This window comes from Carassius auratus, chromosome 46, assembly GCF_003368295.1.
Source record: "Carassius auratus strain Wakin chromosome 46, ASM336829v1, whole genome shotgun sequence".
Classification (NCBI taxonomy): Eukaryota; Metazoa; Chordata; class Actinopteri; order Cypriniformes; family Cyprinidae; genus Carassius; species Carassius auratus.
Window position 1 is genome coordinate 18,062,138 of NC_039288.1, and position 11,861 is coordinate 18,073,998.

An 11,861-nucleotide genomic window follows, 5' to 3' on the forward strand; every position below is an offset into this window, starting at 1 on the left:
TTCTCTAATTTACATAACAGTTGTAGAACATTTTAACTTTGTTCTTTCCATATCCTCCAGTTTATTCTCTTTTCGCCCTACAAATAGAAATATAAACACGTGATATTAAACTGGCATGAACATAGATTTTAACCGTTTTAGACCATAAATGTGACACAAAACAGCCTGGTAATGAAGTTAATTTTCATAATTACAAATCTATAACGATAACATATTTATTTGAGAGTTTATTTTTCTATGTGTGTTACACCTAAAACGGTCCTCGAGAGAACAATTGTGACGGACGCATTTGACAGACGCGCTTCCTCTACAGAACAGGCTCCGAGTGAAGAACATCACGAGCTCGAGCCTCAAATAAAAGCATCAAAATATCAGATCTGAAGAACCAACAGCGGATTAAACGACGCGTGACAGCTCTATAAACGGCTCAACACCACAGAATACAGCATGGTAAGAAGAAGCTGCTGCCAGAGTCGTGGGAAAGAAAGACTTTGACTGACATGTGCCTCAGTGTCTGTTTAGTAACGTGTGAAATATTGAAATATTTTTTTATTCATATATTTTATATGCAACTGCATACTGTACACACTACAGAACAATATATGGTGTTTGTTATTGAGAATTTTTTATTTTATTTTTTATTTTGCCTTTCCATAAATAAATAGAATAAAATAAATGCATACACATACACGCATGCATATGTAAATATCAAAATTTTTTCATTCTATATATTTTATATAAATATATATTGTATATAATAAATAGTAACCGTATATACAATATATATGTAATTTATCTTCATTTATAATATACAATAAAATATAATAAATAAGTACACGTGTATATATAATGTGTATAATTTTATAAAATATTTAATGTACATTTTTATATTTTCTGGTTTCATTTAAGTACATTTATTGTGTGTTTTTGACATTTTTATCTTTAAAAAAAGTTTTATTTTTTTTTATTTTTATGTTTATTTATTTTAGTACATTTGGTTGAACTAAATGAAAATGAGAAAAGGTTGCCTTTACAGCTGAAATAAAATATGTTTCTATATATTTCTATATAACACATTTCTTTTTAGTAAACTATAGCAGCTAATACTTTATTTATTACTGGTATATACTATACCTTACCTTAGTTAAATAATGCAATTATTATTAAAAACTGAGTCATATTAATTATAAAAGAGTCATAACCGTAAAGGCATCTTTTATAATATATTTGTTCATCTTCTGATTTTGTTATTACAAACCCAGTGAGCCATATTCGCATGCTATCTTTATACTTTTATATATGGCTATTAGTTTTCACTTTGATTTGTGATGCATAAAGTCATATTTCCCATGACATACGTTCAGTTATGATTCAATTTGGGAAAACAATGAATTATCAGTAATACAATTAAGTGTAATTTTAGAATTATCACTAAATGTTGAGATGAAGTTGAACTTGGAGTTTACAAACAACTCTGTGTGTGTGTGTGTGTGTGTGTGTGTATACAGCCGCAGAACGAGCACATCGAGTTACACCGCAAGCGGCATGGCTACCGTCTGGACCACCACGAGAGGAAGAGGAAGAAGGAGAGCCGAGAAGCGCACGAAAGATCACACAAAGCCAAAAAGATGATCGGCCTCAAAGCCAAACTCTACCACAAACAGAGACACGCCGAGAAGATCCAAATGAAGAAGACGTGAGTTTTACTTGCAGTCCACTTCACTTTGGTCAGAATCTAGGCAGAAATGATCTCAATGCACTGTTGCATTATTATTATTTGTGTTCAGCATTAAGATGCACGAGCAGAGGAAGAGCAAACAGAAGGACGATGACAAGACCCCAGAAGGGGCGGTGCCAGCTTACCTGCTGGACAGAGAGGGCCAATCACGCGCCAAGGTTCTCTCCAACATGATCAAACAGAAGAGGAAAGAGAAAGCTGTAAGTATCCTATCAGACCTCAGCTTTCTGCTCTTACAGGAAAACTATTCAATCTTGCTTGAATCAGTATATTATTCTGATTTCTGAAGATCATGTGACAATGAAGACTGGAGTAATGATGCTGAAAATACATAAATAAATGACATTTTACCATATATTAAAATATGAAATTGTTATTTTAGATTGTAATAATATTTTACATTATTACAGTATCTTTAATTAAATAAATGCAGCCTTGGAGAGCACAAGACATTTCTTTCATTAACATTAACAAATCTTTATTATCAGTAGAGTAAATGCTGGATCTATTGTAACCGAGAAAGAAAAAACAAACACATTTGGAGCGAAAAATTAATTTTTGTTTTGGTGTTTAAATATAAAATCTGACAAGTCCCGTCTTTCCATTTTGTCTTTTCCTCATTAATTATAACGTCTCGTTTAATAGTGTGACACATTACAGAAGTCAGTCTGTTTGCATTCACCAATCGCCTTTTGATTTTTGTGCCTCTCTTTAGGGAAAGTGGGAGGTTCCTCTCCCGAAGGTCCGAGCCCAGGGCGAAACCGAGGTTCTGAAGGTCATCCGCACAGGAAAGAGACAGAAAAAGGCCTGGAAGAGGATGGTGACCAAAGTCTGTTTCGTAGGAGACGGATTCACACGCAAACCGCCCAAATATGAGCGCTTCATCAGACCTATGGTAAAATATCACACATGCACCCTCAAGATCAAAATAATACCTTGAGTGAGCTGTCACTTCAGTTCATTTATATTATTGTACTTAAAAAAATTAAAAAATAATAATGCTTATTTTAAGGAATAAAAAAAAAAATTATTTTCTTTTAATTTATTTTTTATTTGTTTAAATGTATCTTTTTTTCAGTGTGGTTCTGGTATACATTTGTCAAGTCACTATAAAAAAAATAAAAAAAATAAAAAAATAGTGAATATAGAATGCATTATCCAGCATTATTTCACACTACAAATATGTAAATATTTGTTTAAAATTCACCATAAGATCCCATTAGTTAACTTTAGTTAATGGATGAAAATTAACTAACAGTGAGCAATACATTTGTTACAGTATTTATTAATCTTCATTAATAAAAATACAGTTGTTGGCCCATCAAATAATAAAAACAGATACAACTTTTAATAATGCATTAGTAATCATTGAAATTAATTGTAAATAAATACATATTTTAACAAAATATAAAGATACATTGTATTTCTTTTTAAAAAATATAACATTTTTAACAAAATATATACATTTATTTTAAAATAGTTACTATATTTTAGTGTAAATATAAAAAGAGCTGTGATTTGAATGTAGGGATATGCAAGTATCAAATTTTCATGTTGCGATTAATTGTTCATGCTTTTATCACGGTATACGTTATTATCAGGATATTTAAATTTAGTTTTAGTTAGTGGTCATGAAACAGTATAACATGTTTAATAACTTTTTTCCTTATAACAAAAATAAATATGCAATAAAGCAATACAGAAAAATATATAAAGTTAAGAGTTTTTACACAGATTAAGGTGCAAAACAACTATAAAGACCAATAGGTATCACTTTATCACAATAAGACCTCATTAGTTAAGCTTAGTAAGTGCATTAACATTTACAGTGAGCAATAGTTACTCTTAGTTCAAATACACTTAGTTCATGTTAGCTCATTAAATAACACAGTTGCAACTTTCAATTTTAACGTGTTATGAAATATTGGAAAACCTAAGATTAATGAATGTTTAGAAGAATTTTTCATTGGCAGTTTATGTTAACTAATGAAGCCGTAATGTAAAGTGTGAACGAACAATAAAGAATCAAAACACTTTCAAACGATATCTAGGGTATGTTGTAGTCCAGATTAAACGTAAAAAAACTTTCAAACTTTTTCTCAGCCTAATAAGTCTAAATATTAAATTATTTGGCGCTGTGATGAACAACACAGCAAATCTTAATGGCTTTTTAAATATGTTTTAGAAAGTAGAGCAGCTGCTTTATTTATGGGGTTTCCAGAGTAATGGCTGCATTCTCTGCAGTTTAGCGCCATCTGCTGTCAGAGAGTGAAGGTGCTTTCAGTCTCTCACGTGTTCTTTCAAGCAGCATACAGCGCTGTTGTGTAGTTTTACCAGTTGATGGGAATAGTATTCTTAAAATGCATTCCAAATTCTGAATAATTTATAATATATAATTATTCACGGTATTTAGAAGTGCCCACAATAACAACATCGCGCATATTCATTACCAAGATATATCGCATAACCGAATACCGGCACATGTTTTTAATGTCTACAGGGTCTGAGGTTTAAGAAGGCACACGTCACTCATCCTGAGCTGAAGGCCACCTTCTGTTTGCCCATCCTGGGTGTGAAGAAGAACCCGTCCTCCTCCCTCTACACCACTCTAGGGGTCATCACCAAGGGAACAGTCATCGAGGTCAACGTCAGTGAGCTTGGATTGGTCACGCAGGGCGGGAAGGTCATCTGGGGTGAGTGTCTGATTGGCTCCTCTCTTATTGTCAGTACAGTGCTCAAAAACATGTTTTGCAGAATGAAAGACTGAGATATAATCTTGTGTTTCAGGTAAATACGCCCAGGTGACGAATAACCCCGAAAACGATGGTTGCATTAACGCCGTTTTGCTCGTATAATGGAAACCTGAAACGTTGGATATGGAACTGTGCCTCCGAGTGCAATACTGTTAATCACATCAGAAATCATCTGGGAACTCATAAGAAAAGATGATTTGAAGACAGTTGATGGAGTTGCGTCATCACTTCTGGATCAGAAATAAAGTGCTGTTTTTTTCTTCTTCTTAAAGATGTTGTCAAAAATGGTTTCTCTTTGCATTTGTACTGCGATACATTGATGGTGTCACGGCAGTATTTACATGGTATCCTGAGAGTCTTCACACCCGCCATTTAATCATTCAGATGCCATAAAAAGTAATCATTCACAGACGAAGTTACATTGTGTACTATTAAACCTTTATGTGATAAATAATGGCACTAAAAGAAAAGTCTATAAATTCAACAAATTCTGAATTTATTATTGAAATGGTTAAGATGTTAAAATTAGGCATATTCAATTATTGGCCGAGTTCATAAGCTGATTTATTCTTAATAAACCTAGAAATATTGGGATGTTTTAAAATTATGATTTTCAATTATTATTATTTTTTTTTTTTTGCAAATAATATGCATTTTTAGCTTTGCCCTGCTCAAGAATATTTAATTGCCTAGTATTTCGTACCAAAAATCCTGTTTTACCATTGGATAAACTCGCAATTGTCTTTGTGAGAATTGTGAGATATTAAAACAAAATTGCAAAATATATATATATATATATATATATATATATATATATTGTGAGATATAAAAACCAAAAAAGATATAAACTTGCAAGTGCAAGAAAAAAATTATTGTAAGATATTTTTTTTTATTATTCTAGACATTTTTATACTCCTTTAATTTCTAGAATATGTAAATGAATTTGAGTACAATAATAAAATTCTCAACACAAATCAAGTCTGTTTAGATTATAAAGCTTTATCAAAATCATCATCCTTCAAGTATTTTATCTTGGCGCATCTCAAAATCATAGTTTCATGAAGGTCTCAAATCTGAAAACATGTTTGAACAAGATCATTAGATAATACAAAATAATGAATAAATGTTCATCGGCTGTATTCTGAACTCTTTTTGACTTACTCAACAAAAGCTTCGATCAGAACCGGAGGCACATATCGACAACATCCTGACAGTGATGCATTGGAAAAACTTTCATTGGTCAAAATTAGATTCAAGTTCTTCATTCGCAATTTACCCTGACATTTAAAAAAAAAAAAAAAAAAAAAAAAGGTAGAAATGTATCTGATATTTCAAGATAAAGGCAAATTAGCTTTTCCCATCACTATCATTAATACAGATCTTTATAAAATCGCCAACATACATTTTTTTAGGAGCTCCACAATGTGCAAAGTCATTTAATAACCCCATCAACAGAAACGCCCTTGAGAACAAGGACTCCAGCAGCTGATCAGACATGAATAAAACAGTCTCCATTATTGTTTAAAACTGTGATTGAGTGAAAAACCTCCCAGCATGTCATTCAGTCTCAGGAGCAAATCTGCAATTCCTTCGATTGCAGTTCTGTGGAATAAAGCACACAGTAGATCACAGGTTTGCTGTCTTTGAGTCTTTGTTTCTTCCGCTCCCGATCAAATATAGAAGTCCAGTCTGCTGGGAATAACCTTGCAGCCCTGCATGGAGAACACACGCTCCTCTTTAGGGAAGTAGTTCAGGTCGCGGGCCATGCTTTCAACCACTTCTTTATCTGGGACGTGACCCTTGGAGACCATCTCAGCCAAACCGCACTGAATGATGTGCTTGTACTCCAGAGGAAGGAACGGCACGAAGAAATCCACCAGGTTCTTATCGATTAAACTAGTGTGCCAGAAACCACCTGCGGAAAGAGATCTTCATTACAATGGAACCGTAAGCAAACTACGGTCAGACTGGAGGAACAAAATGACTTTAAATGCACTGATCCACAACTCCATATAATAGCAAAGAGAAACCAGACGTACTGTTTTTGTTGTTGAAGACTGACAGTGAAAGTGCCGTCTCTAGATCCTTCAGCTGGATCTCCTCTCGTTCTCTAGCATCCCTCCAGAAATCCAGAGCCACCTGGACGATGTTCTCACCCCCGGCATTGCTGAAAAACAAAAGCACGTAAGCTACAGAAGATGTTCAGATCTGTATATATATATATATATGCCATATTCGGTTTTCAATTATTGCATTGACTTCCCTATATCTCTGGGATTGAATTATATAGAGCCTTAAAATGTACGATTTCTTAGAAAGCAGAATCTAAAAGGATATTGAGATATTTTTAATAATTCTTCCTTTACAGGAATGCAAACATCAGAAAAATACAATTTTTGGCTATCATGCAATTGTTTTGACAGGGAAACAAGACATTATTTGTTCTTCAGTCATTCCTCTTTGAAAGAATGAACTATCGTCTGAAAGCAAAGTGACCCACATTTGGTTTTCGCTCAGTGTACAATTTCACAATTTGCTCTTGGAGCCACATTGAAGGCCCAATATCTCTGTAAATGAACGATACATGTACTTAAAAATGTAAATACTGATAGAAATGTTTGTTTAGAATCCAAATCTAAAAGGATATTACGAGATCTTTAATACTTATTGAGTTACAAGCACACAAATTAGGAAAAACAGCTAATTTTCTATTTCTGAACTGTCACCACCGGCATTTAATGCAACAAAGACTGCTAAAGTCAACAGATTTTATCGATCTCTTTGTAAAAATGGCATCTTTCTAAAGTAATTTTTATTTATTATTTTAATTTCGCTCAGAATCTCAGGTGAAAATATTAATTTTGATCCCCATTTACAAAATAGTGAACTACTCAATGAATGACATTTAATAATTTGGCTTTCAACACTATGTATGTTTGTCTTTCCTCAAAAAACATGAACAAAATCAAAACCTTTCATATCACTTTCTGAAACTTGGTTGATTGCAGCAATCAAGCACAATTAACACTGATGACTAGTGACCATTTGCGTTAACTACAGATTTGGAGACGTACAATGACACGGACCTGAGGAAGATGAAGATGGCCTGTCTGTACGACACTCCGTTCAGGTTGTCATAGAAGTCCAGGTAAGGTTTAATACTGTCGATCAGCCCGGGATGCATTTTATCCATTTCATCGAAGATGAACATTGAACGCGGGCAGATGGAAACATTCCCTCGTATCCACTCCTGTAACTGGGTCTAAACACACACAAAACAAGCTTTTTTTTACAAATATGACTATAAAACATTCGATTCAATCACCGCACTGGATGCTTTGTGTTGGTTCGGGTGAAATATATGATGTCATTTCTGTGTATAAACTCATTACCTTGTACGAGTCGATGTGAGCCTCATGGGGAAAGTGTGCCGTCGCTGTAAACAGATGAACGAAGTTGCTCGTCATCCCTTTCTCGTAAATATTTTCTGCTATGAGTTGGCTCACGAAGTTCTTCCCGGTCCCCGTCCAGCCGTGGAGGGACAGAACCAGCGGTTTCTTTGGGGTTTTGTTGTTCATGAAGCCCGTGACGGCTTTGATGATGACCTCAGCAGCGACATGCTGCCCGTACAGCTTCGTGTTGAGGTCATTCTTCAGTCCTGTGGACCAGAGGACAGATTTACAGCAATCATGTGATTTATACATAACATCTGCACTTTAATTAATTAATTATGCACTGGACAACTAATTATGTTTAATTGTTTACAACAGGGTTGTTATAGTTAAACTAGTTATTTGAAATATTGTGTAGTAATGTAATAATAATAATAATAATGACGCATTCTGCATAAAATGCAGAATCAATATTCAGTACAGTTTAATAAAAATGTTATGAAAATTTAAATGTAAATAAACCCCTTTTATCAATACAATAAAATAAGAACTAAATTACTTAATAAAATAACATTCAATTAAATAATAAATAATAATAAAGGCCTTATTTCTAATTTACATGTACTTTAACTTGATAACTAAAATAAAAAAACTAAAATGAAATGAATAAAAACTATATAGGTGTATTTAAAAGGAAAAAATAAACTAAGACCAACGACAAAATTACAAAAACTTTAACAAAAATAAATAAAATTAAAACATATTCAAAACATAAATAAAAACTATAATATCATATCAATTATGCACAAATAACGCTGGTTCACCGAGGAAAAATAAATATCACACATATAGCTGTGTTTTTAGATGCATGTTGATTCAATTCACATAATAACTTAGGCTGCAATGTTTTTACAAATATTATTTAAAAAATAAATAATAATAATAATAAATAAAAAAAAATATATATATATATATATATATATATATATATATATAATATATTATTTGCATTAAAAAAGCCATCCCAAAAAATAAACAGAATTATAACGAACGAAAGAAACAAATAAGAGATGTGCATTGTGCGCTCTTTTGCCTGAGATAATTCACACAAAAAAAAAAATTTCAAAAATTGACCTATCGCATTAAAGTTGAGCCAGCTCTCATTACAGGTTTCGTATAAATAGTGATAGAGCTTCCTGCCCCGCGCTGCGACTCCGGTCCCCAGCAGCAGCGAGCTGCACACGGGCTCTATGGCCTCCACCAGCCGCACTGAGATCAGGACGCAGAGCAGCACGGTGGTCCATGCACGAGGCGACCGATATTTCATTTTACAAAAACGAGCATCTATATTTTTCATTGGAAAAAGAAAGGAAAATCAACGACAACACGGGGATCCATCTAACAGCACCAACCTTTCCTACTTGGGAAAAGTGACGTCGTTTGCGCACGACGCATGCGCGCAGCGTTCTGTTCAACGGCGCACGTTTTTTTTATTTTGCAATTTGGTCATTACTAGGTCAAAACTGTGAATATTAAGTACTTGCCAATGCGTTTACATATTATGAGATGAGATATGATATCTGGCTGAATTATTTTATCATAATATAAATTATTAATGCAATTATTAAGATACTTGCGAACAAATACAAGTCAATAAGCAGCATCACAACCCTGAAAGCACACTCACATCACGGAGATTTCGATTTAACATCTGTATTTTTTTGTGTGTTTGTTCATCTGCAATATGTCCATAGGACGTTTCCTATCAGATGTCACAAAGACATTTAAAAGTTTTCTTTAAGATGTTTATGATGTAAAACTGACATCTTAAAGACATCTATCAGCTGTTTGATGCTTAATAGATTAAGTGATCTTTAACAGACATCTTGCAGACGTACTACCTGTGCTATTTAGTGCAATAATACATGCTTATATGTGCATAGCATCAATGCAATAAATATGAGGTCCAATGCATTTACGTTTACAACAACGTCATTTAGCAGACGTTTTTATTCTGATCGATTTACAAATGAGGACAACAGAAGCATAATATATATATATATATATATATATATATATATATATATATATATATATATATATATATATATATGTATATATATAGATAGATAGATATATTATAGATAGATAGATAGAGATATATATAGATAGATAAATAGAAATAGAAAGCTATTGTTTTTTTAAATAAAATAAGTTTAACATATAAAGTAAAATCAAAATAGAATAGAAAGTTAGAGGGTCAGATGAAGATGCATCATATGTAGCTATTATCATATACGTGTCAGGTGCATTATACACACCATCAGTAAAGTAAATAGGCTATCAATACAAGTGGCTGTATAAAATTAATAAATTATGCATGTCTTGTCTGCCTATTTGTATGTCATTTAAAATACAGGCATCAACATGGAATAATTTATCCATTTTAATAAAGATAAATGTGTGGGATATAATTCTTCCTGATGGAATATGTGGATACCATAAACACATTCGTACTTGCGTTCAGAAACCACAAATAAAGCTCTCGCGAACCTGTTTGGTTGTATTTGATCCACTCCGGTCTGCAGCACTCCTGGAAGTAGTAGAACACGTTCTGATAGCGGGCCAGGAATCCGGTGAGAGCCGCTGCCATCCCGACCGCGATGCTGGTACTGATCGGCTCTATCGCCGCCGTGACCGAGACACTGCACAGAACACAGCCAGCGAACAGCAGACATGTCAGCCGCATTCTGCACTCTGACACCGAGCACGGAACCCGATTCGAATCCGGTGAATTACTAAATAATGAACCGCAACTTCCGTAAACCGAATCAAAAGCGTCCGTTCGGAATCAAACACGAGCTGCGACGAGTTCCGCGCCAGTGACGTCACGCGGATCTATAGAGATGAAAGGTTATTGTGATTTAATTGTATTGCTATAATTGTTCTAGTTAATTCTCTCTCTCATCAGTTGAACTTGTGACCGCTTTGTTTGAATTTTTATTAGTTTGCTTAATGTAAGATCTTGAGTTTTTATTAATTGAGTATTATAGCGTTAAATATTTGAGGATTGAGAGATCTCACTAAAGAAAAGCCTTATTGAGAACAAATGCTGTAACAAAAAAGTCATCCATTTGGAAATCGCAGTGGGGTGATAATACTTACTTTAGCTTAATTTAGCCATTTGTGTGTGTGTGTGTGTTTTTTTAGATAAAACAATAATAGCTAATAATAAAAAAAATAATATTTATAACTGAATATACCTGGAGTGATAATATGCGAACCTGTCACTCTAGAATTGACTGAGTTCTCCATCGATTCTGCATATGTAGTTCGATTCTGCAAAATAACATGCGTTTATTTTTTTCAACATTTAAAACCAACTTCAAAGCACAGAACCTATTTTGGACAAGATCAAATACAGATTGTAAGGAAGCTAGATTGTTGCTTAGAAGAAGCTGAACAGTACACGATAGCGTCATCTGCATAAAAATGTAACCTTGCATTATCAGTATTAAAATCATGGCAATATCAGATAGTCCTCCTATCTATATGTTGTGGTCCATGGTATCGAAGGCCTTTGATAGGTCAATAAAAAGACATGCACAGTGTTGTTTATTATCTAAGGACTCCACTGTACAATATCATTTAAAACAGCTGAAGTACTATGTCCGTTATGGAAACCAGATTGATTAATAGACATTTATTACATTTATGCATTTAACCAACGCTTTTATTCAAAGGGACTTACTGTGCATTCTATATATTTTTTACCAGTATGTGTGCTCCCTGGGAATCGAATCCATGACCTTTTGCACCGCTAACGCTATAGCACTGAGTCACAGGAAGTAGACAAGATGTAATCACAGTTTAAATGTTTTGGCCTTGACATGAATTTTATGTTTTGCAATGTTTCCTGCTTCAGTATATGTAGATTATTTTTCTACATGTTTCTGTACCACATTGTATACTGCAAAA

The 11,861-nt window shown here is 33.6% G+C and overlaps 2 protein-coding genes across 3 annotated transcripts; one reads left to right on the forward strand and one right to left on the reverse strand.

Moving 5' to 3' along the window:
- The first annotated feature begins 266 nt into the window (after positions 1-266).
- Positions 267-4,762, forward strand: LOC113064448 (ribosome biogenesis protein NSA2 homolog). The gene is made up of 6 exons (XM_026235305.1): positions 267-450; positions 1,509-1,696; positions 1,788-1,938; positions 2,454-2,633; positions 4,239-4,431; positions 4,526-4,762. The coding sequence occupies exons 1-6, from the start codon at positions 448-450 to the stop codon at positions 4,591-4,593; spliced, it is 783 nt and encodes a 260-aa protein (XP_026091090.1). The 5' UTR covers positions 267-447; the 3' UTR covers positions 4,594-4,762.
- A 708-nt stretch (positions 4,763-5,470) lies between these two features.
- On the reverse strand, positions 5,471-10,751 carry LOC113064447 (torsin-1A-like). Of its 2 annotated transcripts, none has more exons than XM_026235303.1 (5): positions 9,018-9,334; positions 7,884-8,149; positions 7,578-7,753; positions 6,531-6,658; positions 5,471-6,406 (listed from the first exon to the last, which is right to left on the reverse strand). In XM_026235303.1, the coding sequence occupies exons 1-5, from the start codon at positions 9,238-9,240 to the stop codon at positions 6,162-6,164; spliced, it is 1,038 nt and encodes a 345-aa protein (XP_026091088.1). In that variant the 5' UTR covers positions 9,241-9,334; the 3' UTR covers positions 5,471-6,161. The 2 variants fall into 2 exon arrangements, with proteins under 2 accessions (XP_026091088.1, XP_026091089.1); XM_026235304.1 differs by lacking the exon at positions 9,018-9,334 and adding an exon at positions 10,437-10,751 and having other exon boundaries at positions 6,162-6,406.
- Positions 10,752-11,861: the final 1,110 nt, after the last annotated feature.

Bases quoted from the DNA above. Each gene is read 5' to 3' on its own strand.
- LOC113064448 (XM_026235305.1), top strand. The intron at 2,634-4,238 runs GTAAAATATCAC...TAATGTCTACAG, and splicing joins AGCGCTTCATCAGACCTATG to GGTCTGAGGTTTAAGAAGGC. The intron at 4,432-4,525 runs GTGAGTGTCTGA...CTTGTGTTTCAG, and splicing joins GGGCGGGAAGGTCATCTGGG to GTAAATACGCCCAGGTGACG.
- LOC113064447 (XM_026235303.1), bottom strand. From the start codon at position 9,240: ATGAAAAATATAGATGCTCGTTTTTGTAAAATGAAATATCGGTCGCCT. The intron at 8,150-9,017 runs GTCAATTTTTGA...TCTGGTCCACAG, and splicing joins GCTCAACTTTAATGCGATAG to GACTGAAGAATGACCTCAAC. The intron at 7,754-7,883 runs GTAATGAGTTTA...GTGTGTGTTTAG, and splicing joins CTCACATCGACTCGTACAAG to ACCCAGTTACAGGAGTGGAT.